The 24,406-nt window shown below is 39.7% G+C and overlaps 2 protein-coding genes across 2 annotated transcripts; both read right to left on the reverse strand.

The window, feature by feature from the left end:
• Nucleotides 1-6,819: 6,819 nt before the first annotated feature.
• Nucleotides 6,820-9,866, reverse strand: caiap (CARD- and ANK-containing Inflammasome Adaptor Protein). The gene is made up of 4 exons (XM_005732427.1): nucleotides 8,699-9,866; nucleotides 8,401-8,584; nucleotides 7,652-7,874; nucleotides 6,820-7,569 (listed from the first exon to the last, which is right to left on the reverse strand). The coding sequence occupies exons 1-4, from the start codon at nucleotides 9,864-9,866 to the stop codon at nucleotides 6,820-6,822; spliced, it is 2,325 nt and encodes a 774-aa protein (XP_005732484.1).
• Nucleotides 9,867-12,456: 2,590 nt separating this feature from the next.
• Nucleotides 12,457-14,776, reverse strand: jun (Jun proto-oncogene, AP-1 transcription factor subunit). Its single transcript, XM_005732206.2, has one exon. The coding sequence runs from the start codon at nucleotides 14,384-14,386 to the stop codon at nucleotides 13,403-13,405; it is 984 nt and encodes a 327-aa protein (XP_005732263.1). The 5' UTR covers nucleotides 14,387-14,776; the 3' UTR covers nucleotides 12,457-13,402.
• Between the last annotated feature and the right edge of the window lie 9,630 nt (nucleotides 14,777-24,406).

Genomic DNA, 24,406 nt, shown 5'->3' on the forward strand with positions numbered 1-24,406 from the left:
AAAAAAAAAAGACTCTATATGGAATTATTGTTGATCGTCAGATCAGTCTTTTGACCTTGAAGGAGAGGTCAAAGGTTAAATGGAACACAAGCTTTTACATTTGATGTTGTACTTTCTATATGTTAATATTGTGATGTGAGAGTGGCTATAAAACATTTTCTGAATCTCTGAAAAAATCTCTAAAGAGTATACTGATTTAATTGCGTTTTCTTTTTTTTTTGGACACATTTTCAGTGAATTATTTTAGTTCACTAGTTCCAGGAGGTCAAAGTTCAGACTTGTGATGTCATCAGTAAATGCAAGAAGGAAAAAAGTAAACAGCGTGTGGAACGTGAGAGCATGGGTTGCTGATGATATGCTATGCTGCCTGTAAACTCCAAACCTGAACTGAGGAAAATAAAGTTGCCAAAAGGAGAACGGAGCCATGTCTGTCTGAGGATGCAACATTAACAATACGCATCACACTTGTGAATGTGAGAACTGAGAAACTTCACAGACATCTTGTGACTTAAAAGGCTTTTTGTAAAATTTCAACCAACAAATCATTAAGTTGACCTTGCAGACTCCGGTGGATGTAAGCCAAGTTTTAATGGATTGTTAACACAACCCCACTATAAACACCCAAAAAGTTTAATCACAGTTCACTCAAATCTATCTTGTTTATAGATGGAATGATGACACGCATTTGTGCTCACATGCCTGCAAGCATACGAGCACACATGCATGCAATAAGCGCTATCAAAAACATAACCACTCAGCAGAGATAAAAATCCAGCAAAGATCTGACATGAGTCCCGAGAGCTGCATCTGGCTGTTTCATACGGTAAAACATAACCATACAGCAGGGGAAAAAAGCTGCATCTGGCGCTTCAGTTGAACCATCTACACTTTGCCAAGCCTAATCAGACCTCATCATGCGCTTAGTGGAAGAGCAGCTGTCAAAAAAACATTCTTGAAGAAGAGAAACAGGGACAAAAGCTCGAGGTGTGCAAAATTAAACACAGAATGAGCTAAAAATCACTGGCAAAAAATACTGTCAAATTGAATCCTTATATAATTTGTTATAATTCTATTACTTAACACCAAATAATACAATACATTTTTATGATGAATATTTTTGCATTGTCCTACGATATTTTTGACCCTTGATGGAAAAAAGTAAATTTTACACACTTTAACAGTTGTTAGTGCGAAGTTTCGTTGACATTTCTTATTCATATAACAGCGTTGGAAAAGTAACAGTTAGCCTGATGAGAAGGAAGCGCACATTTTTCCTGTTGTCATTAAACCTCAAAAAAAAAAAAAAAAATCCCACCCTAGTGCTAATAGGTCTTCAGGGGTTTTGCTGCCAGGACCACAATCACACAGGAAGATCTAAATGACGGTAAATGCAGATAATAATCACCGCTGCACAATCATCTACAACATTTTGCAGCTATACCAAGCTTTTGTAAAGCATTTAAATGCATCAAAATCTGTGTGAGTGAAAGGTAATCTAGTATGTGAAATTACTGTTCCTAGAATTTTCAGGTATTTGTATTTTCCTCAGCATTGTATTTTCATAGTTTTTATTTTCTCAGAACTTTCCCCCACAGTTTTCACACAAATTTCTACTCCCACCATTTGCAAAATAGACTCATTGCTTTAGGTTAAAGACATTTGAGGCAAGTTTATATTTATCATCACTGCAGGCCTTCAAACATCAAAGTGATCTGAGCGTGTATTCTCCATCACTGGAGCTTATCAGACAGAAAGAGGTAAAATCATATCGTTTATGCATCATTTATAGCAGTTTTAGAAGTGGAGCGAGTGTAAGAAGTAATGTTTTTAAGTGGCAGGTAATTTTAAAATGCAAAGTTTCTAAAACTTCAACAAAAATCAGCAAAATACAGAAAGTAACTCTATTACAGATCTTTTTGGGTTTGTGCCAAGAATTCATTTGTCAAATCAAATATACGAGCTATCTGTTGTTGTGATCCCTTAAGGGAGAGCAGCTAAAAGAATCTAAGGAGGCAGAAAGTAGAGTAACATAGAAACACTTAAGTAAATTAAACCTTTACTTCAGTAAGATACTCAAGTACATGTACTAAGTTAAATTCCTACCGATCCTCACCATTCCATCCAATGATGTTTGCCAAGATTAACAAGTCCAATGTGTTGGATGAGTTGCTTAACCTAGTCCAACACAATAACAGCAACTGGCAACACAAGTGCCAGGAACCAAGCAATAAGACATAAAGACAAGGACAAAGGTATAAAAAGTACTTTTTGTAACTTTAATTAAATGAAAAATTATTAACTGTATCACTAAAATCCAAATCTGTATAGAGAAAGTAGATAAAAGTAAATGCTAAATAGGAGAAAACTCAAAATGAGGTCAACTAAATGAAAACCCTACCCTACCAAGGTTAATATAACATAGCTGACTTGCTTACCAGTTAGCGCACAAGGCAACATTGGCTAGCCTACCAGACACAAAAAGGGGGCTGATGGTTACACAAATACCACATAAATCTAGAAACCCTATAACATACGGTAATTCCATCCTAACCCTAACCCTGCCTTAACCTCCTAGGACCTGGCGTCCATATATAGGGACATCACATTTTGGGTTGTCTAGACGACAATACTAAATTTTGCTCTTTCAAATAGCTTTTAAATGAGCCATATTGCTCAAAGGGGCACAATTGTTGTTTTTCCTTTTGTTTTTGCACTCAGGAAAAATGCTGCTGTGTTCAAACACCAAATAAGGAGTTTTGCACATGATTACTCAATTGTGACTTTATAGTGTTCGAACACTATAAAGTCACAACAGCAAAGAGAAATTAAAAATGCATGCCATGAAATAATTTGGGTCTTAGGAGGCTAAATAAAGCAACATTGTGCCATCTCATTTCAATATTTATGTGAAAAATAACCACTAACCACTAACTAAACAAAAATACACTGAAGGGTGGTGGTGAAGCCGTCCCAATCGAGGTAACACATTACATCCTCAAAACTAAAATGCTCAACTTTTTTAATGTGTCGTTTACATACTTTTTCATAAAGCCTGACAAGATAACTCAGCATGATAACTGATTTTGTGAAAAATGATCAATATACAGTGACTACTGTAATATTTGGGACAAAATTGGGGTTTTTTTTGTTGTTTTTTTGCAGTTTTGCCTCTGTACACCACCACCACATGGATTATAGGTCAAATATATGTAAACAACCAATATGTGATTGAAGTGCAGACTTTCTGCTGCAATTCAAGGGAAAAATGCATTAACCATTTTAGAATTGCAGCCATATTTATACACAGTTTCTCATTTTCACAGGCTCTCCTCTTCCCAAGGAGGCCCAAATCACTGTCACTTTATAAGGACCCTTGATTTTTATTTTATTCAGCTCAAGTGCATGTGTAATTTTTTTCCATGACCAATTTTTCTATTCTTTCCTTTTCCTAATGCAAAAATGGTATTGTAAAATTATGTTAATATATTTAAGACATGCAAAACTTTACTTTCACATGATAAAGTGCAGGGGTGGGTAGAAATAACAAAAGAACCAAAAAACGACCTGGCCCTAAAAAAGTAATATTTCCCAAGAAACATATTGCAAATAAGTAGCGACTTACTATCTGAAGTTGAGGTGTTGAATTTGTATTTTATGGATTTTCACTGTAATTATGTCATTGTCATTTTAAATGTGAGACCCAAAAGAGTTGTTAATGCAAGCTATGCTGTGGCCATCATTAGGCTGAAAACTCCAAATAAACAGAGAGAGAGCAACAGCGCTGGAAGTGGACGAATCAACAATCTGGTGCATTGTTAAAATGAATGAATGACTGCACTGACCAGCTCAGCAACACTAAAGGGGCTGAAAGACCACAGAAGAAAACCAACCAAAGTGGATGATGATTTATTTCCATAATATCAGCAAATACAGAAGCTGTTTGTGCGCAGTTTTTCCACATAATGTGTCTTCTAACTAAAGGTCGAGCTGCTGCATTTCCCAGAAAGAGAAAAGAATGAAAGATAACTTAATTCAGAGATAAAGAAAGATAAAACAAGAAGGAGCAGAAGAAGAGAGTTTATATATAAAAGCAAGCAGTGTGTTTTGTAATGTCTTCATTTTTAAATCAAATATTGGATCTGTATACGATGTGAAGTTATTTTTTTTCTATTGTGAAACATCCTTAAAAACAAACTAAGCTATATCACCTTTGGATTATTCAAATTCTCAGCAGTTTAGTGCAGGGTAAACAGGTTAGTTTGCCATATTGTGGTGAATCTATAGCACTGAGCTGTTCAAGGTGGGAGTTAGGATACATCAAGAGTAGCAGAAATGTATTTGAATGTAAGCTGATGATTAGATTCCTTCACTGAAGTTAACCCTTATACCAGCTGTATGCTGTCTTGTAAAGACAGTATAAACAGAATGCTGCCAGTGTTCGGGATGGAGCTCCGGCAACATAGCATGGGAAACGTGCTTACATCTAGCTGAATTCAGCTGTGCAAATCCACAAAAAGCAGCAGCATAACTGCAAAAAAACCTACTGGAGCTCGCATTAGAAATGATTGTGAGTTGTGATCCTTCCCCATGCTGAGACACTAAAACTGCTCTCTCCCCACCTGTTCCCCACCTTCATCCCTGGCTGTAATCATTTTTCTGGCTCCCTCCGGGTACTCTGGCTTCCTCCCACCGTCCAAAGACATGCAGTTTATGGGGATAGGTTAATTGATTAATCCAAATTGTCTATAGGTATGAAGGCGGGAGTGTGAGTGCGAATGGTTGTCTGTCTCTGTGTGTTAGCCCTGTGACAGACTGGTGACCTGTCCAGGGTGTACCCTGCCTCTTGCCCTATGACAGCTGGGATAGGCTCCAGTGAAAAGGAGAAGCGGAAGCGAATGGATGGATATTATTTTATTATGTTACAGTATGAGGTTCAGTTAGCTTTGCACAAAGTTCTACAAAAGGCTACTTTTTACTTTCTTACTTTCAGTACATTTCAGAGCCTGAACTTCTTTTTTTTTTACTTTTATTTGAGTAAATAAGTTGAATGAGTACTTCAGTACTATGACTGGAGTATTTTTCTTAACACAAGTATCTGTATTTTTTACTGAAGTGAAGAACGCCCGTGTCACTTCTTGTGTCAACAACAAACCACTTGTTTTCAACAACAACCTAAAGTTGCAGATATCATAACACTTCCTTCCTGCTTTTTTTTTTTGGATTTAGATTTAGAGATGGATTAATTTAGTGTCAGTAGAAAAAGAGTTAGGTATACTTAAGTTATACCTACATATTTTGATATAACAAAAATATCTTGGCATCAGAAACTAATATTTCCAAGCAGAAATAACTTCCAGGGGTTTGCATTACTGTCAACTATTAAGTTTAGTTCAACATTACTTATAGTGGACCAATTCGGCAGTCTTCAGGGCACTTTATGCTCCAAGCTAAACATGGTATACAGAGGAATACCCTCTATTCTCTTCCCTGGGTGGATGGGGGGAGCAGAAGCTAAACAAAATATCTATGGAGAAACAGCAAACATTACCAGATTAGAAAATGCACAAACTGTGCAAGGGACGAGAACCAAAGCTAAATTGTGTCATTTGCAAATAATATTCTCTAAAATTGGTTTGCTTTGACTCCATCAACCAATACAAATTATTTGAAAGGCAATAGATAGACTATTGTGACTTAAGTTAATCTTTTTTTTTAAATCTTAGATATTCTGCAGTCCTTTTCTAAAGGCCTCGGAGAGCTCTGTAGGTCTTGGCATCACACTACCCCAGACTCTCAGCAGCTTCACCAGCCTCTTCCTAAGGAGGCCCAAATCACTGGCACCTTATGAGGACCTTTGATTCATATTTCATTTAGCCCAAGTGCATGGGTGTACCAACTTTTTCATCACTAATTTTTCTTTTCTTCTCTTACTGCAAAATGCTATTGCAAAATAAAATTAATATTTTTTTTGAGTTTGAGTCCCATTAAATCTGGCTTGAACTAAACTTTAACAGTAGTAATGTGATGGTCTGAGGCTGCTTTACTGCTTCAGGACCTGAAAGACTTGCCCTAATTGATGGAACCATGTACCAGAACTCATTCTTGCTAAAGGGGACAATCATAGCTTCTGAGGCCAAAGGCTTGGGTTTTCCTATTACGTCAAATGATATTTTTATAGAGTATTGTTCAAGTAGGCCACCTCCATATACAGACATTAGACCTTTACTTGTCCAAAAAAACAACAACAAACTGAAATAAAAATAAATAAATGGAGGAATAAAATCGTTATTCAGCTTGTCATGTGCTCTATTCTTATGAAGGATGTGGTTCAAAATAGCTGTCACCAAGCACTGCTGTCTTTCTGTGCTTGGAGTTTGACCCAACGCTTGCAAACCCGGGCTTGCATACAACTTGCATAACCTTTAAAGAGGATCTGCAAAAGTGTAAGCTGGGCTAGATGCTATCAACATACTTTCCTGTATGGTTGTTGAAGTGACTAACTCTAAAACCACAGGTGGGCAAAAAGAAGTAATGGTTAGATTTTTTTAATGCTTCACCACAAAAAGGTATCAGTCAGCTTAGCTGAAGGCGTATTCGGTAGAAGGTGCTAGGAAAAGTCTGAGTTTCATTTTAATTTGGATGAAAGTAGAAGAGCAAAAAATAATCGACCTTTAGGTGCTTGCCTAAGAATAAAATATGAATAGTTGACTGCAAGAATACATAGCAAACAGGAAGAAATATAATGAATCAAGAGCGATATATGCAAAACGAGAAAAGTTGCAAAGTGCTTGGATCAACATCGTTCACAAATTATGATGCTTACTTCATAAGAAACATCTTCCTCTTGAGTAAAATTGCAGTGTTCTCATGCTCTGGTGTGTGTTTAGTTTCTGCAACTTGCAATGGTGTCTTCCCTATATTATTTTTAGCCTGCAGATTGGCTTTATTCCTCCATCCTACATTTCCAGCTTGTCCCCAGTTTACAAGTAATTTCATTACTTTGTGGTGTCCACCACGTGCAGCACAGTGCAGAGGTGTGTCTTTATTGTGATCTGTAGCATTTATCTTGGCCCCAGCTTCCAGGAGCCGCAGAGCTACACTATCATGCCCCTTCTCAGCTGCGGCATGAAGTGGTGTTTTCCTCCATGCATTCCTGTCTTCAGTCCCCTTATTGTTGAGCGGCTGAAGAAGGGCTGTAACCACACTGACGTGCCCACCAGCTGCTGCGTAATGAAGAGGAGTGGAGCCATCCATGTCTCTAGCCCGCCTCTTTGCCCTGTGGGAAAGCAGTGAAATCGCCACGTCTACTTTTCCCTCCATAGCAGCCAGGTGGAGGGGAGTTTTTTTCTCATTATCAGTGGCATCTGGGTCAGCTTTGGCTGACAGCAGCAAGTCCACCACACAGCTATCTACCTGGGAAAAGGCTGCCCAGTGCAGGGCTGTCCTCCCCAGCCGGTCTTTGACTCCAGGTTCTGCCTTGTTATGAAGAAGTTGGATCACTGTGTCTGTGTGACCCTGCATGCTGGCTATATGCAGAGGGGTCAGACCATCCTGGCCTACTACATTTACCTATAGCAATGACACACAACTTTGCATTAATATACTGAAAATCTACAGAACTGATAGCAACCGTTAATGCTTTGACAATTACCTGTGCTCCACCTTTTAACAGCAGACCAGTTATGTCAGGCCCGTCACATTGAGCTGCCAGGTGGAGAGGGGTGTGGCCTTTAGCTCCCTTAATGTTTGGGTCCAGTCCTTTTTCTAGCAGTGTGTGCACTATGGGCTTGCTACCACTGCGAGCAGCCAAGTGCAATGCTGAAGAGAGGTCAGATAAAGTAGCATCCAGTTTTGCATTTTTTGCTACGAGAACACTAGAATAAAAAAAGCCAAAATGTAAGATATTACATATTTGGATTAGCTGCTAAAAAAATACAGAAAAGGGACAGTTAAAATAGATGCATATGCTCTGCACCAAATATGTACAACACAACATAAATGATGATATATATAAAATTAGAAACAAACATGGAAAATACATATTTGTTATAGAAGGACAATGATGAGCATTTTGCCTTTTCTAAACCCATTTGTGTCATTGCGCCTGTACAGTCGTGATTTTATTCTGCTATTTGACTTTGACCAGCATCTGGTGCCACAAATATCTCACTGCTATTTTTTTTTAACATATACATAAATTATATTTGTGAATATAAACATTTATGAGGCAGGGTGGATTTTATAAAGGTAGTTAGACAGTGTTCTTCTTATTCTAGTATGTTCTTTTTTACGTGATTCCCACAATGATATGATTGATTTTGTTGAAATGCTCTTGAGTGTGAGTGTGAAGGCCTACGGGGGCTACTTTATTGCCACTGAATTTATTTTGAAAGAGGTCACCTGAAGACTTCTGAGTGTCCCAGCTCAGCTGACAGTAGGAGAGGCGTGTATCTGCGACCGTCGCGCATGTTCACATCTGCTCCACTGTCTATCAGTGCACTCACCGCACCATCAAAGTTCATTCGAACAGCTGAAAAGAGAGCAGATCCCAGGGCATCTTTGTTCAGGACTCCTCTGGCATTAGCTGTGGTTTGAACAAAACTGACCGTGAGCTTGGATGTTTTGCAGGTTTATTCTGTATTTGTGTAACATCTCAAAAACAAAGCAATGAATTGAAATAGAACTGGACCAAACTCACCAAGCAACAGCTGGAGAATTGATTCTTGATGAAGATTAATGGCTTCATATATGACATCATAGTCAGCTTTAGCCCCTGCATTGAGAAGGACAGTCATTGTTTTCTCATTGCTCTCCTTGACTGCATAAAACAGAGCTGCTTTGTTATGGCTGTTTAAGGCATCAACAGTGGCCCCGCTCTGCAACAGCAACTCAGCCAACCTCCAATCATCTTCCATGGCAGCCATGTGCAGAAACATATTCTGTCTGTGACTTTCAGACTGCCTGGCTTCCTCCTCCACCAAGAGTTTTACAGATTTCAGATGCCTATTTTCTGCTGCCAGGTGAATGGGAGTTTTGCCTTTCAAATCCAGAGTATGTATAGGGGCCCCAGCCTTCACTAGGGTCTTCATGAGCTCTGTGTGCCCTCTGCTGGCTGCTCTGTGAAGAGCTGTGTGGCCAGCGTCATTCTGGAGGTCCAATCTAGCCCCTTTTTGAATCAAGAGCTCAGCGATGGATAAATGCCCATTTTCTGCAGCTACATGTAATAGAGTTTCTTTGGAAGAATTGACAGTGTTGATATCACTGTCTTTTAACAGCTCCTCAAGTAATAAGAGATCCCCTATTCTAGCAGCCATGTAAATGAGGCTTTCTGGTTTACTTTGAGCTGGTGTATGCTCTGACGTTGCAAGTACTATGGTACCACTTCCTTTCTTTGTAACACTAGATCCCTTTTTAATCCTTTTAGTATAAGTTCTCTGGGTTCCAGTTTGATCTGTTAATTTTTCCCCCCATTCACAATCTCTCTCCAGCAAATACCCAATCAGCTGTCTCCTGTTATCTTGAACTTGCTCGTTCATACTCCTTACATAGGTCTTGATTCGCTGGTATAGTTCAGGTTCTGCCAGCATAAGACACGGATGGAAGAATTTCCGACATGCTCGTTCACCTCTGGCCTCCAGGATGTCCAGGACTCTGGAGTTCTGATCTTTATGGGTCCTGATGGACAAAACAATAGATCTCCTTGCTGTTGTCATAACCCCCTCTGCAACCAAAAGATTCAGGAGATCCTCAGTATGTGAGATACCATAAACCAAATCCCTTCTCTTTGTCCGGATCACATCCACTGCATAAGGGTTCTTAGAATTTGATGCTGCATGGCTTTCAAAACCTTTGACATTATTCCACATTTTAAATTTGCAGGAAAATAAAAAAATGTTCCTTCAGCCTTCATGCGCCACAGTTGTTAGAATTTGTTGTTCTGATTTCTGTTTGTGTATTTTGTACCACATTGCTTAGTAAAATACCCCGCCCATAGCAACTACAACAGACAGAAGCCTTTCACTGTACAGATTCAGCCGGCTCAACCTGACCTTTGTGCAATTACGCGGTCAAGTTTCCATTAGATGCAGTTAATTGTTTTATCTAGTAATAGCACTTCAATCCTCAATCACTGTGAAATTATTGTATTAGTATTGTATTAGTAAGAGGTGACAAGAATAATAGCTGTGTAAAAATAACATTGTTTTGCATGTTTGTGAAAGCGATAAAATAGATAATGGTGTGTGGGGGAGAAGAAAGATTCTCCCTTATGTCTGAATCACTCTTGGCCTAAATGTCAAAATCGGTTTAATATATAATAATGAAAACTTTTGATTTCCTTTTATCATTTGATGAAGAGATATAGAGCTATTAATAATATTTATGAGTAAAATTAGCAGAAGTTTTATACCCTGAAAGAAACTCCCCCAATACAAGTACAGTTAGACTTCATGCAGCAGAATACTACAGCATAAAGTCTCATGGAGACAGTCTAACAGTATTTATTAGCATGAAGCAGCATGTTTTTGTATAACAATCCATTTTATTTTATAGATTAGATGCGTAAATTAAAGACTCTATAGTGTGACTAAGGGAGTGGCTGAAGCCTGTACTATAATGCAAACATTTGCGAAGTAACTTTAACTTTCAAATACATGTAAACTTCTTTAGTAAAAATATACATATGTCCCCATTTGAATGTGGGGAAGTTTAGGTATAAAATAGCCTGGATACCAAGCAACTAGATCGATCAACATATTATTTCTGTTCTATTGTTCCTATTATCATTTATGTGAGCTGTTAGTGAACTATTCTACAGAATGCGGATTTTGTTAAAGAACGTTTGTTTTTATTATGATCTCCTGATATTTAACATCTAGACGTCTGCTTTTAGTCGCCCTTGGAGTCATTTGATGGATTTGCCTGTTTAATTAAGTCCGGTCTATTCTTTAGATTACGTCTCAGGACACATCGTATTATGCAGAGGAGATTATGGAGTGAGTCGATTCACTTCCCGTAATAAACGCCTCCTCGGTCCTGACGCGGGTCTTCCGAGCGTTCCCTCTCCTTATATGGCAGGGGAGGGCACTGCTTTCCGGAATGATGTCACAATGCCCCAAGTTTGAGAAATCAGAGCAGATTTGTAGAGAAATCGGGATTCCTAAAGGGATAATTAAAGGGAAAGGGAGAAAAGTGTCTATTTGGATATGTCTCCCACAGAGATTGTCTCTATTAAGGAAAAATTATACAAACAATTAAAACAAAGACAACACCTGAATTCCCTTATTTGACGTGTTCAAACAGGTTGTGTTATAAAGATATTTGATGTTTGTTTGTATATAAAAGAATTAAAAAGCAAACAAAAAATAAAATCGGAAAATATAAAGATTGAAAAGAAAGAGAACATTTAATATTCTGTCAGCCTTAGCATCACAGTGTGTCAGAGACGTCGTTAGGTTTTCAGTCAACAACCCGTTCTGTTTTATTTACACTCTATATGACAGTCTCTATTAATTTCCACAAAAATTAATATCTGATAACCCGATATAAATTGCAACAGATCTGTGGAGATTTCGAGCACTTCAGGCAATTTCTCCGGTAATCCACCCCAATGTATGTCGCCCTCCAGTGTTTCATTAAGAGCAGCACACGTGCTGATGTCCAGCAGTATTTGAAAGCCCACTCCTTTTATCTGCTGTAGGCCACGCCTGAGCTGCACCTGCTGCGTAAGCATGAACGAGACTCACTTTAATTGCTGGGTTTAGTGAGGATATCAAGAAAAAAAAATTTACGCCTGTGAAAAATTTGACCCCCCCCCCCCCCCCAAAAAAAATCCCAATTTATTTCAAAAGTGCTCATAACATATTTATAGGCCCACATTGCTGTACCGTAAATAAGTTACAGAATATTCAGCACTTTGAGATACTGAGCTCCAGGCTTGTATTTTCTTTTTTCTTGTGGTTAAAGCCATCACCACAAAGCCTTTGTTTGGGTTATTGTTTGTTCTTTTAGCTGGTACTGACTGAAAGATGACTATGCGATTAAAAAAAAAGACTCACCATATATATACATAATCCCACCAAGCCACAGTTTATTGTATTAATTTATCCCATACAGAGATTTGCACTTCAGAACCTAACACTTCTTTTTTTCTTTGACATGCTGAAACCTTTTTGAATACTTACAAAAGGACAGAGCAATGGTGAATAACTGAATGATGAAATAGCAAGGGAGATGTCGTATTAATCAAATCAGTTCCAGATTTCTTAATTAAGGGTTGCACACCTTAGCCTATTGTGACTGAGTGTTACATGATGTGAAAATGTTACTTATTGCTCAAAGCAATGGGAGACTTTATAGGGCAGTTACACTTTTCTTCTTCTGAGCCTGTGTGAGCTGAGACACAAAAGTGGAGATCGCAAACTCTACAACCCCAATTTGCAGAACTGGCCTCCATCAGGAGTAAGTGAGCCCGGCCTGCCAGCTGAAACACAATCACTCAGCTTCAATCAATACCAGTACTAATGGAATTTAGCTTGAGGTACTCAGCACTAGCAGCTCTTACAACATGTTGCAACATGTTTTATTGTTTGACTTCTTCGTGGCACACCCACTTTTTATGTCACACTCTTACAAGTACACAGAGGCGATGTTGCTTCATTTTATCTGGTTTATTTTCTTAAATATTGATTAATTTCTTAAGTGCTCAGAAAACAAACATAAAAAAATTATACAGTATTCTTATTACAAATGGTAAACATAAGTACTCCAAGTTGATCTGATATACATATAACAATGAGTGAAACCCCATTAACAGCTTTAGAAAAAAACAAGTAAATCTTGAAGCTTTTCTAACTTAATTTCTTACAATTAAGAAAAAAATGTACATTGTACTTTAACTCATGAGTCAGGCAGCATTTGTTGCAACTTTTCAGCCGTTTAGAGTTGACCAACACGCCTAAAAAGTGAGGCCATTAATTATGGCTACAGCAAGAAAAGTCTGTATTGCGTGTGATTTAAAAAAAAAAAAAACTTCTAATACTGAGTTTTTCCATTGATGGTCATGATGAAGTCCATGCAGGGCTCGGTGTAAATCAAGAAAACGTCAGTCCTGTCCAGTTCTGTAAAGAAAAACAGCACGACACAGAAACAGAAGGGGTTTCTGCCTGTTGCCATGTCCCTTCTGGTTCATGGCTATTGTCACAGTCCTGAGCCCATCTCTAGGACGCGCCACTGGGGAGCGCGTGGCACTCAGTTTGGTACCGTCCCCGGTCCCGCCAGTGTCGCGCCACATCATCCCAAATACCGGAACGATTTCGGGAGTCGCAGACACTCACTACCACAGGAAGCGTCCTATTCTTTCAACTACAGTCTTTTCTCTCTCTCCTCTGTCGCTGACACCACCTCAGAAGGTCTGGAGCTGCTGCGTTAACATAAGCTGGCACCCGCTGTTTACGTGGTTCATCACCTTCTGCTTCAGCTGGGCCACCTGCTCGCGCAACACGTTGGCGGTGGATGCGAGCTCGGAGTTCTGTGACTTTAGGGTCTTCACTTTCTCCTCCAGCCTTGAGATCCGCTCCAGCTTCCTCTTCCGGCATTTGGAGGCAGCGATGCGGTTTCTCATCCGCTTTCTCTCAGCCTTGATGCGCTCCTGACTCTCCATATCGATTGGAGAAAGAGGAGGGGTCTCCCCTGGCATCTCGGGCACGGTTTGGGGCTCCTCTTTGAGCGCAGTGAGCCGGGGGAGCTGGGCAGGGGAAGGCTGGCCGTAGATGGGAAGCTGAGGCGGGGCAGCAGAGAAGGACATAGTGGGGGCTGAGGTGGTGTAGTTTGGTGCCGACACGGTACTGATGGCCGGGTTGAAAGTGTTCAAGTCCTCATAAACCGGCGACTCAGAGCGCATGGCAGCATTGTTGTTGTATACGGTGGCACCGGCAACAGATGAAACAGGCGGCAGCGCAGTGTTGACAGTTGCCGGTGGAGTCGAGGTGACACTCACGTTTGTTGTGCCCGGCATGTTCTGGTGGTGGAGCTCAGCCAGGGCGCGCACAAACCCCTCCGCGAAGCCCTCCTGCTCGTCAGTGACATTCTTGGGGCACAGGAACTGGGTCGGGGTCGGCGTGGTGGTGATGAGTCCGTTGCTGGACTGGATGATCAGCCTCTCGAGCTCCGGAGAGGCCAGCTTCAGCAAACCCACGTCGGGGGAGGTGAGGATGTCGCCAACTTTGGCGCGGAGGTGAGGTTTCAGAGCGCTCGGCGGGTCGGTGAGGTTCAGTGTCATGTTGTGTTTCAGCGCTTTGGGGTTGCTGTATCCGTAGCCGGCGTTGTCGTGCTGGGAGAAAGCGTTGAGTGAGTCGTCATAGAAAGTAGTTTCCATCTTGGTATACATAGAAGAAAAAAATAAAACAAAAACCGAATGTAGCTACACAGTCTTCTACAAAAACAGCTTTCCGTCCCCCCTTCTCTTCTTCCTGGTTACCGAGGAGGAAAACACTGGTTTCCAAACGTCCTCTCTGTGCGTAAAAACTTCCAAACTTTGAGAGCGCACTTTTCTCGACACAGGAATCAGAACTTACTTCTTTCACCAAGCGATGGTCGGTTGTTCTATGTTGAGTGGAAATTGTTCACAAAGCTTTTGTCAAAGTATCCAGACTTATATTGAGTCCGTGAATGAAAAGCGCCTCGCGGCTCTAACTTTTCCTGTCAGCCACCGAGCGTCTCCGGTGTGCTCACCGCTTGCGTGTGTGTATACTCTGAGCGGTCCAGCGTGGAGGCAAACCTTATCTGCTGCCGCTGCCTCTCTAAAAATAACCATGATGTCATGACGGGGCTCTCCCATTGGCTGAGGGGCGTGTCTCTGAGGCGGGGCTGAGTCCTCCGATAAGGCGCGTTGCCTAGACGACCACCACCCAGAAGATTCTTAATCTCGCGGTGGATTGTGGGATGAGGTAATGCTGTAAAGGAGAACGTAAGCGCGCTGCATTGTGGGATGACGTATTGTTTTTGAATATTTGGTTACCCGCTTTACTGTCAGTGGCGGGACAGGCAGCGATCAGAGCAGCGCGTCCAGACCTCAGTCTCTCTTATTACGATGATTTTGTTGTGAACCAGCCCAAATACTCATCTGCTAACTTTTACTGTTACTTTTATTTATGCCTTTTTTTATTTGCTTAAACTTTTTTTGCACACATGGAAGCTTTTCATTTAGTCGTTTAGAACCACGCGAAAGTAAAAATAAATCATAATATATGATGAATTTCATCAGGCTAAACTTTTCAAAGTTTCTATGACTTTAAAATAGATGATACTATGTGGAGAAGTGATATTTTCCTTCAACACTCAAACTGCTTGAAATTAAATACTGGCCTTATATATAGGGTAAGAAAGGTGTATGCACTCAGTAATAGCTCTGGTTTACTAATAATGATAAAGAATATATTGCTGAATTTGAGACAAAAAAATCAAAGTTACACCTGACTCATAATATTTTGTAGCAGGCCTGTATTTGTTTCTTGTTTTTATCAGTTTGTAGAGTTTTATTTAATTTTATCTATGTTACTTTATAAAAGTAAATAAATTGTTTAAAAAAATAATAAAATAGGGTGGCTTTAAAGTGTTATATATAGATTATTATTATTATTTTTATTTTATTTTGTTTTTTACAAATTGAACTCTTTTTATTGCAGGTTTCTTTGTAATTAACCTCATTTCTTTTGTTTTTGTTTCAGTAAAACATGGATAATTCTGAAAACTTACAGATGAAATCACCAAAACCCTTTTTGTATGAACAAATTACAGCTTATTTTTCCATGTATATGCAGACTTGCGATGGAAAGTCTTTGTGACGTTTTACTTATTGGTCTCGGAATATTATGGTGGTCTCGGGTTGGTGGTCCCATATAATTTGTCTTACCTAGCACATAGACACACCCTGCATTTCCTTGTGACTGTACTGTGTACGGTAAATGCTGAGGGAGTTAAAATTTGACACCTAAGAAAGGTTAATATAAACACAGACATATTTAGTCACAATCCACCTAGCACTGCACATTCTGGGTGGATTGGCATCAACCAGTACTCTGACATTTCAAGACAACTGTCTGTTGATTCAGTCATCAAGAGACATGTTTTAATCAAGTCTCTTGCTTCTGCAAAGACGGCACACTGCAAAGCCATATTTAAGACCTTTTATTTCTGCTAAAACTGCAAGTTGTTAAAGAGATCTACAGACGTCTGTTTGTTCTCATAAAGAGCAAGTATATGTCCTATTATCTGTGTCAGGGTGTGTAATTAGTGCAGTACACTCCATTGTCCCATGGCCCTTGGTCAGAAATCAAGCTGGTTTAATGGCAGGAGGTTAACTGGTGTGTCTTATGTGTCTCCCCCACACTCCCACTGTCTGGGTCATCCACTGCCCTGCCAGCTTTACTGCACACTCTCTCCAGCACATCCAGTCTAAATATGTCCCCCTTGTGTGACAAGTAAATCAGTCCCCTGGCGCTGGCTGGCTCAGAGAGGCACCTAAGGAGGCTGAACTGGATCATAAAAAACCACCACCGTCTGACTTTTTATGGCTGCTAATGTTGTCTTTATGTACTGTTGTATGTGTCAAACTCGGGCTATTAATAAAGTCAAATATAATCTGATCTAACTGGTTGGCTTAACAGATCTTATTTTGTTTCAGTTATGAGACAAATTGCTTTTCTTTAAGGCGACGGGACACATTAGGAAACGCTTAAGATGAGTTTTGCAAAGTAAATTTATGCAGCGTTTCCTATTACGTTACGTTCTGTCAGTTTCATTAACTGTTTTGTAGTTTCATAACAATCACTCTAGTGACAAAATAAGAGGAAGCAGAATATGTACGAGTTCTTTAGATGCCTGCTTACGATGTTCAACCAGCACATTCTGAAATATTTATCCATCTTTGCTCATTAATCTATTCATGACTTCTTTTCATTTAAATTAAAGCACACACACACACAAAAGAAATCAGTGTTCTTGTGGTCGCCACCAGACAGCAGGGATCCACGTGTATGGCTTCACCCATTGTCCTGAATAGACGAATTAAGTTAAGGCAAAACATATGATGTCATTTAAAGTTATTATCTCATTTAAATTAAAGTGCTTTTAAGAGTCAAATCCCATGGCAAAAGTCAGGCCTTGGTGAATTCTGTTTTATATACTTTCAAATGGTGTTTAATACAGAACCCTTAAATGCTTCAATATGACTGAAGCCTGGATGAATGAATTGGGCCTGCTTTTCTTCCCTGGTTGCCATGCATAAAAAGTTATGAAGGGGTAACCACAGCATGGTAGTTTGCCAAAGTGATTTTCTGTGCAGGAACGTATGGGATAAGTACCCATACATTTACCATAAGAGTAAGAAATCATGTAGTTGGCTGTTCCCGGACCTGGACATTTAGACAGCAGTGGATGCAAACATCAAGTAGCCATAACGGTAACCATAAAAAATATATAATGTTTGACCTGTAATTTTTACATGCACTTTTGCAGTCATTGTTGAGCATATTTAAAGATTAACATCCACAGTTTCTTATATGATTTTCCTCATGCTCACTAAAAGAATAAATGAATATGTTAATAAGTAAATTTAAAAAAGAAAAAGAAGCAAAACAAAACAGAGGTCATCAACATTTTTAAGTGGAAAAAAAATAGGATGTCATCGTAATATTTAATCCAGATGTGAAAACAAAAACAGATGTTTATTTATAGGACAGATTTTACAGAAACACTTTGTTTTCTATGCAACACAAAGGCCAGAGACACTTTCCTGGCTGCTTCTGGGGTTTATTTTCAAGATAAAGAATCAACACTGTCACACAAACATGTTTTTTTTTGTTGGTTTTTTTTTGTCTTTCTTAGTGCTTTGTTCCTGCTCAGCTGCATCCTGTCCCGAAGTGGTACAATTGTGCCTTCTAAGTTGCCTCGTCTTTCCTCTGGTTAACTAACCCTTGCTGCTTGCTCAACATTTGTGTATTTTATCATAACCTTTTCCTCTCCGGCCTTTCATTCGTATGTTTCACCCCCTACATTCTTACGGTACCTCTGCGCTGTTTTCCCTCTGGACTGGATCACAGATGTCCTCCTCACGTATCCCCCCACACTTTGCTTTTCTCTTATCATTCTCATCCTCCTCTCTCACTCTTTCTCTCGTCTCACTCCTATCAGTGGCCAACCAGGCAGCAGGATTTCCCCTGTGATGGAAACAGGCTGTGGCCTAATTGTATTGTTACAGCAGCTCATTTCAGTAAAATCTCAGACTGCTCTCCATGTTTGTGTTGGTATCAGTAGCTTAAACTGAAACACTGGCCAAAGCACCACACAGTGAGAAAGAAAAGCACAAGTGCAAAAGCAGTGAAACGTTTTAGAAACTTTTGCTCTTTACGTCAAACTGGGCATCCCTCGAGATTTGCAGGGTGAATGAGAGACAAGGAGACAGACTGTTGAAGCGTTTGAGACAGTGCACACACACAATGGTCTTACGCTGTGAGAACAATTGTTGTTTCAGCTGTTATGTGACGGAAAAAAGCACCCAGCTGTGGCGATTGTGTGTGTCCTGCTGGACTGTAAGCAAGCTCGCACATTCGGCGTATGTGTGTAAATGTCTGGGTCTGTAGACTGAGGCCATCATAACACCTGAACCACACAATTAGAGTGCAGTAAAAGTGCACAAAAACACTGATCAAGCAGATAAATCAGTTGATAAACATGCAGATGAAAAGGAAAGCTAAACTTTAGATCCAAATGGCTGAAATATTCAGCTGAAAGTAATGGATTAAAGAAAGAGCAAGCATTTGCTTTAGAGTACAGATCCAGCTCTGGAGACTCCATGTGGTAGTACTCTCAAATGGACTCGGTTTACAAAGGAACTGAAGTTAAAAATGATCACAATTAAAATATTTCATGCACAGTTTCTTTGGGATTTTGAGGATCATGTCAGAAACTTATAAACTTATACTTCTTGAGAAAGTCATTTACTTTATTTTAAGGTATGTTTAGGATCTGTATGTTGTTTTAGAAGCCATTCTATTCAGCTTTTACATGCATTGTGATGTTTGCCTCCAGGATTTGCTGTGGATTAATTTAATCCTTCCATTCCATGCTACTGACTGAACGATCCATGCAGCCCTGTCCTCGGGATTTGAAAAGGTGTTGCTTTTATACATTTCTGCACCCCTTTTCCCTCAAAACACATTTGCGTTCATTGCACGCCCTCTGAAATTTCATTTTACCATCATCAGTCTACAGGACTGTTTTTCAGAATGCATCAGGTTTGTTTAGACTTTTATTTGCAGAAGTCTGGATGGAGAATTTTGGGTTGTGGATAGTGGAAAGTTTTTCTTCTGATGATTCTTCCATGAAGGTGGCACTCTATTTGTGCAGGTGTCGCTGCTCGGCAGCACTGTGCACCACCACCACAGAGTCTGCTAAATGTTCCTGAGGGGCTTACTGCTGTCAAATGGGTGCTCTGACTTTTTTTTTTAAGACGTCAACTTGACCTCCACTGTTTCGTGTTTGCATTATGAACTGAGGAACCAGCGTCCTAAAAATATGTTGCTTCAGCTCTTCTGGTTTGCCGGCATCAGTTATTTAGTCAGTTTAATTTTGTGAGGCTTAGAGGAGTCTCGAGGGTGATAGTTAGGCAGACACAGCATATTAGTTGAGGACACACCGTATTTGGAAGGCTTTGAAATTTGCTTCGTCTGGACTTTTTTTTTAAATGATAACTGTGAACAGATCATAGCCCAAAACAAGCCATTCAAAGTTTGAGATCTTGCTAAAAATATTCAGAGAGATAAAATTTTCTCAGGACCTTTCCCCTTAATAATACAATTTTGGTAAATATGTTGAAAAGAAGGTTTGAATTCTAACTTTGGGTCAATTGCAGAAAAAAGGTCTAGTTATGTAAATCTTTTATTTACATAACTAGACCAAGGGTTAGTTATGTAAATCTTTTATTTACATAACTGTTCAAAGTAACACAATTTCTAGTTTTGGTTTCCAAATTTTGCAATGCACATGGATGCTTAATTGTTAGATTAGACGTAACTGAGCGAATTTGAAAAATAGATCAACTTGAGCTATTTAAGTTTATGTTATCTGTCACAAGGATGCCAACCGCTAATTTACTGGTTTAAGAGTGGACAAACTTCACTACAAAGTTTGAACTGAACCGAGGCTCTGAGACAAAAACAGTGGCACAGTTCATCATCCATAACAATGTCATTTTCCCCCTCATGCTCTCCTTTGTTAGCCTCTGCGTCTTTATCCTAGAAAAGATCTCCCCCCACCCCCCACCCCCCACCCCCCTCCTTGCTTTTTTTTTAACCACCATTTGAGAATTATGTTGGGTGCATGCACACTTTCACGTGGACCCATCTTTACACATGCTCAAAGCTCTTACACGGTAATAAGATACCGTGGCAGCAATTTTTATAATGAAAGAGGAAAGACAGTGCTAAATGACAAATGTCCCTCTTTCCTTTCTAGATTTACAACATGGAGTAAAGGAAGGAATCATTGCGTTTGATTATTACACACACTCAGACACACACTGAATCTCCCAGATTGATGTCTCTTTGTTCTGCCCTTCCCTGAGTGTACAATGACTGTTTGATGCCGGACTTTGACGGGGATTTTTAAGGCGCCGTTTTAATTAATTTGCTCGTAAAATCAACACGATTCCCAGCAGCCTCTCTGGCACCCTCACACTCAAAGGACTTTATTAGCTTAGCCAATTAATCGTCGCTAACTACCCTGACTAATCACATCTTAGATTTATTGGTCAGAATCATATGGAATATCGATTGGCTCTCCCTCATTTTGACCCTTTCAGATCACTGTAACTCACTCGCAAGTGTGCGATGACGTCATTGGGTGAGGGTGGGCACACTGCAGGTTCTCAGAGTTGACTTTTTCTTTACAGTTGCTCTTTTACCACGGCCAAAGCAAAAGAACAACTCCAGTGAAAGGGTTACATACTGAGATTTGTATGTTTGTAGGGGTGCTTGTCTGTATTCATTTTTATTTGTTGTCTCAGAGTAATTCAATCTATGAGAGTGAGCCTGGGCCTCATTATGTAAATTAAATAACCTCATCTAAAAAGAAAGGCAGAATGAGCCGCAGCAGGTCTCTTTCATTTTCTCTCCACGCACGTTTACACACGCACACACACAGACCAAAAAAAGGGCTTTTTGGTACTGTATTATTAGGTTGTGTGCAAATGTGCAGTGTGTGCCTTTGTGTATACTCTTGGGGACCTGTATGAGTCCTCAGCTGGCTCTGTTTGGCCTGTAACAGGGAGGTGAGTGTGTGAGTGTGTCACCAGGGAAAATGATCGATAGCTATTAAAACCCACCAGTGCCTCAGTCCAGATGGAGCACTATTAGTGTGTGTCCGTGTCCATGTCTGTGTCTGTGTGTGAGCCTTTTTAGCCACGATCAGGCACTGTGTTTGTACAGGTGGGACACTATAAGGCAGCAGTGCTAACCTGTTCCACTCCATTTACCTCTGCAAGCTGGGGGAACCTTACCCAACCGCACAAGGTGCGTGTGTGTTTTTGTTTTAGTATGTCTCGGGCTGCATTTGTGTGTTGTTTGTGTGTACAAGTGTGACTGGGAGGTTGTCAGCATGTGTTTGGACTTGCTGGTTATTCCAGCCTGGCTTTTCAGAGGCAATAAAAAAGTAGAGGGAAGGGGGAGGGAGAAGAAGGTAGAGGGAGGGAGAAAGTGACAGGACTGAGCGATTGTTTTAAGCTGAGCAGCAGTTTTAGCCTGTGGGTGAAAGAAGGAAGAATGGATGTTTGTTCTTTTGTATTTACTGAAGAGGAAAGAACATAAATGCAGGGTTGTCAAAAAGCTTAAGATAAATACAGAGTTACTCAGAGCACAGTGAATGTTTTGTTTAAATTATATTCAGGTCTACCTGATATATATATGAATATACGCTATCTCTATCTTGCTGAATGCTCTCCTATGAAACCAGAGATGTGCAACAGTAAAAAGAGACTCTCTTCTCTCTGTTTTCATCTTCCTCTCTCTATCTCTCATGGATCCACACATGTACAGGCCAGCACATTAACACACTCCAGCACATAGAGATCTTTCTCAAAACACTCCTCTGAGACGGCTATGAAACCTGATCATAGATCAATATTGAGTGGTATTATGATTTTAGAGGAGGAGGCTCAGACTTTGATCGCTCTTTGGCTGTTAACGATGCTGTATTAACACTGTAGCAAATACTTCAGTCATATTGGCTTACATGTGTCCATTAAAATGACACTCTAGACCACCAATTTAAATTTATTTTAAACAGAAACATAAGCATTTTAAAGCAGATAGTAAGTTTCTATACTGTAAACTTTCGCAAACAGCCACCGAAGTTGGAACAAGACAAAATTACAATAAATAATAAAACACAGAGTAGCAACAGCAACATGAAAGGGTAAGTATTATCTTAGATAAGTTGCTTGTCATACTGATGTGGCAAGATCTGCAGTTGTTCTGAGGCTAGGTCCAAAGCCAGGTAAGCTCCCACAGACTAGAAATTAGTACTAAGGGCCCTGAATTAAAGCAAGGAAATATCTCCCACACTATTACATCACAACCAGCAGGCTGAACCGTTGATACCAGGTGGGTTGGATTCATGAAATTGTGACTGTGGCATCAGAATATTGCAGCAGAAATCAAAGCATTTTTCCAAACTTCTACTCTGTTCTGTTGACGGGAGAGGCAACCGGAGTATTCTTCTGCTGCTGTAGGCCATCACAGCACATCAAACCTTCATGGGTGCTCTCCCAGAGAACTGGATATTTTCTTTGATTTTCTCTGTAAAATATTAGAAATCGTACCCAAGTAGAGCAGCAGTTTCTGAAATATTCAGACCAACCTGTCCGATGCTCTCAGCCATGTCGCATTCAAAGTAATCTAAATTGCCTTTCTGCTCTTTGCTGGTGCTCAGTTTGAAAAATGTCTGCACGCCCAAATACACTGAGTTGCTGTCAGATTAGATATTTGGATTGGCAAGTAGGTGATCAGGTGTACTGAATAAGGTGTATATGTTGTCTACAACAAGGTACAGAAAATGTTTTGGTGTCTATAGTTAATTTCCCTGTTAATGAACCCTATATGTCTGTCATTGGAATTGTATTAACTTGTAAGATTATGCATGATTAAGGGCGTGGTCGCTTAATCATTACAGTGTGTGCTGACACTGATTTCTATCATCTTCATCAGTTTATTCTATATAAACAGATTCTGCATATCATAGGGAGAATCTGTAGGCGAAGGACAAAATTTTAGCAGCGGAAACTTTCTTCTCTGTAGCTTTGGTTGCATGAATTAGAGTTACTAAAATGCTCAGACAGCCATTGGTTATTGTGTGATGGTAATTTGGTTTTATAACAGTTTTTAAATATTTATTTGTATTCCTAAACAATTACTGTTCAATGAAAATACATATCTTGGTAACTACAGCACAATTGGTCAAGAGAGTAATCAAAGGATTCACAAATGACTGATCTGGACTTCTTGGCCATGTTTTTGATTTTTTGAGTATTTTTAACCAGCAGACCACCCAAGAAGTCTTTCCTCCAGTGTTTACAGTGCGTGGAGCTTGTGGGGATGATGAACAAAAGCTCTACTTTCATTTTTATTATGTTTGCACTAATTAACTGGAATCTGTGTGTCTGTGCATTACAGACATTAGAAGATAACGAATTTAATGCACCGAGTGTTTCTTCTTCACTCACGGGTGCTATATAAATAAAATTAAACTGAACTGAATTGAACTGAACTGAATAATAAAAATTAACAAAACCAAATGATATCAGTGCCAAATTTTATATACGGTTATCAGATTATATGATTGGGGAAACCTGCAGTCAGCTGAGACTGAAGAAGTCACTTGGATGAGTGACAACACGTTTCTCCTACAAACGCTACGTCCAGATGAACAGAATCAACTTTTGGAGATTTACTTACCTGGATGATTGAGCACGCATCAAGACGTGAGACTGTAAGTTTATTGAACTGAAAAATTGTATAGCTTTGCATTCACTTTATCATTTTTGTTTCTCAAAGGGATAAAGACTCCCAGAATCTATTTTGTTCTTTTTTGCATTGTTAACTTTCCACAGTGTGCGCTAGTAATGGAGCATTACATTTCCTAATTTGATCACCTTGATGTATGCATCATCATATATGGTGACAGCAGACAGCAGAGAACTGGGAGAACATGGGAGGTTTCCCTCCTTTGTGTGTGTTTGAGGCTAAGTTGGGTGAATCTGAGGGAAGCAAACAGCCTCCATAGTTGAGTGACAATAGTTTGTTCTGTTCGCCATGTGTTGCTCCACTTGCAGCTGTGTGCAGCTACAGATACCTGT

Source organism: Pundamilia nyererei, unplaced genomic scaffold (assembly GCF_000239375.1).
Source record: "Pundamilia nyererei isolate P.nyererei 1_Seehausen unplaced genomic scaffold, PunNye1.0 scaffold00046, whole genome shotgun sequence".
NCBI lineage: Eukaryota > Metazoa > Chordata > Actinopteri > Cichliformes > Cichlidae > Pundamilia > Pundamilia nyererei.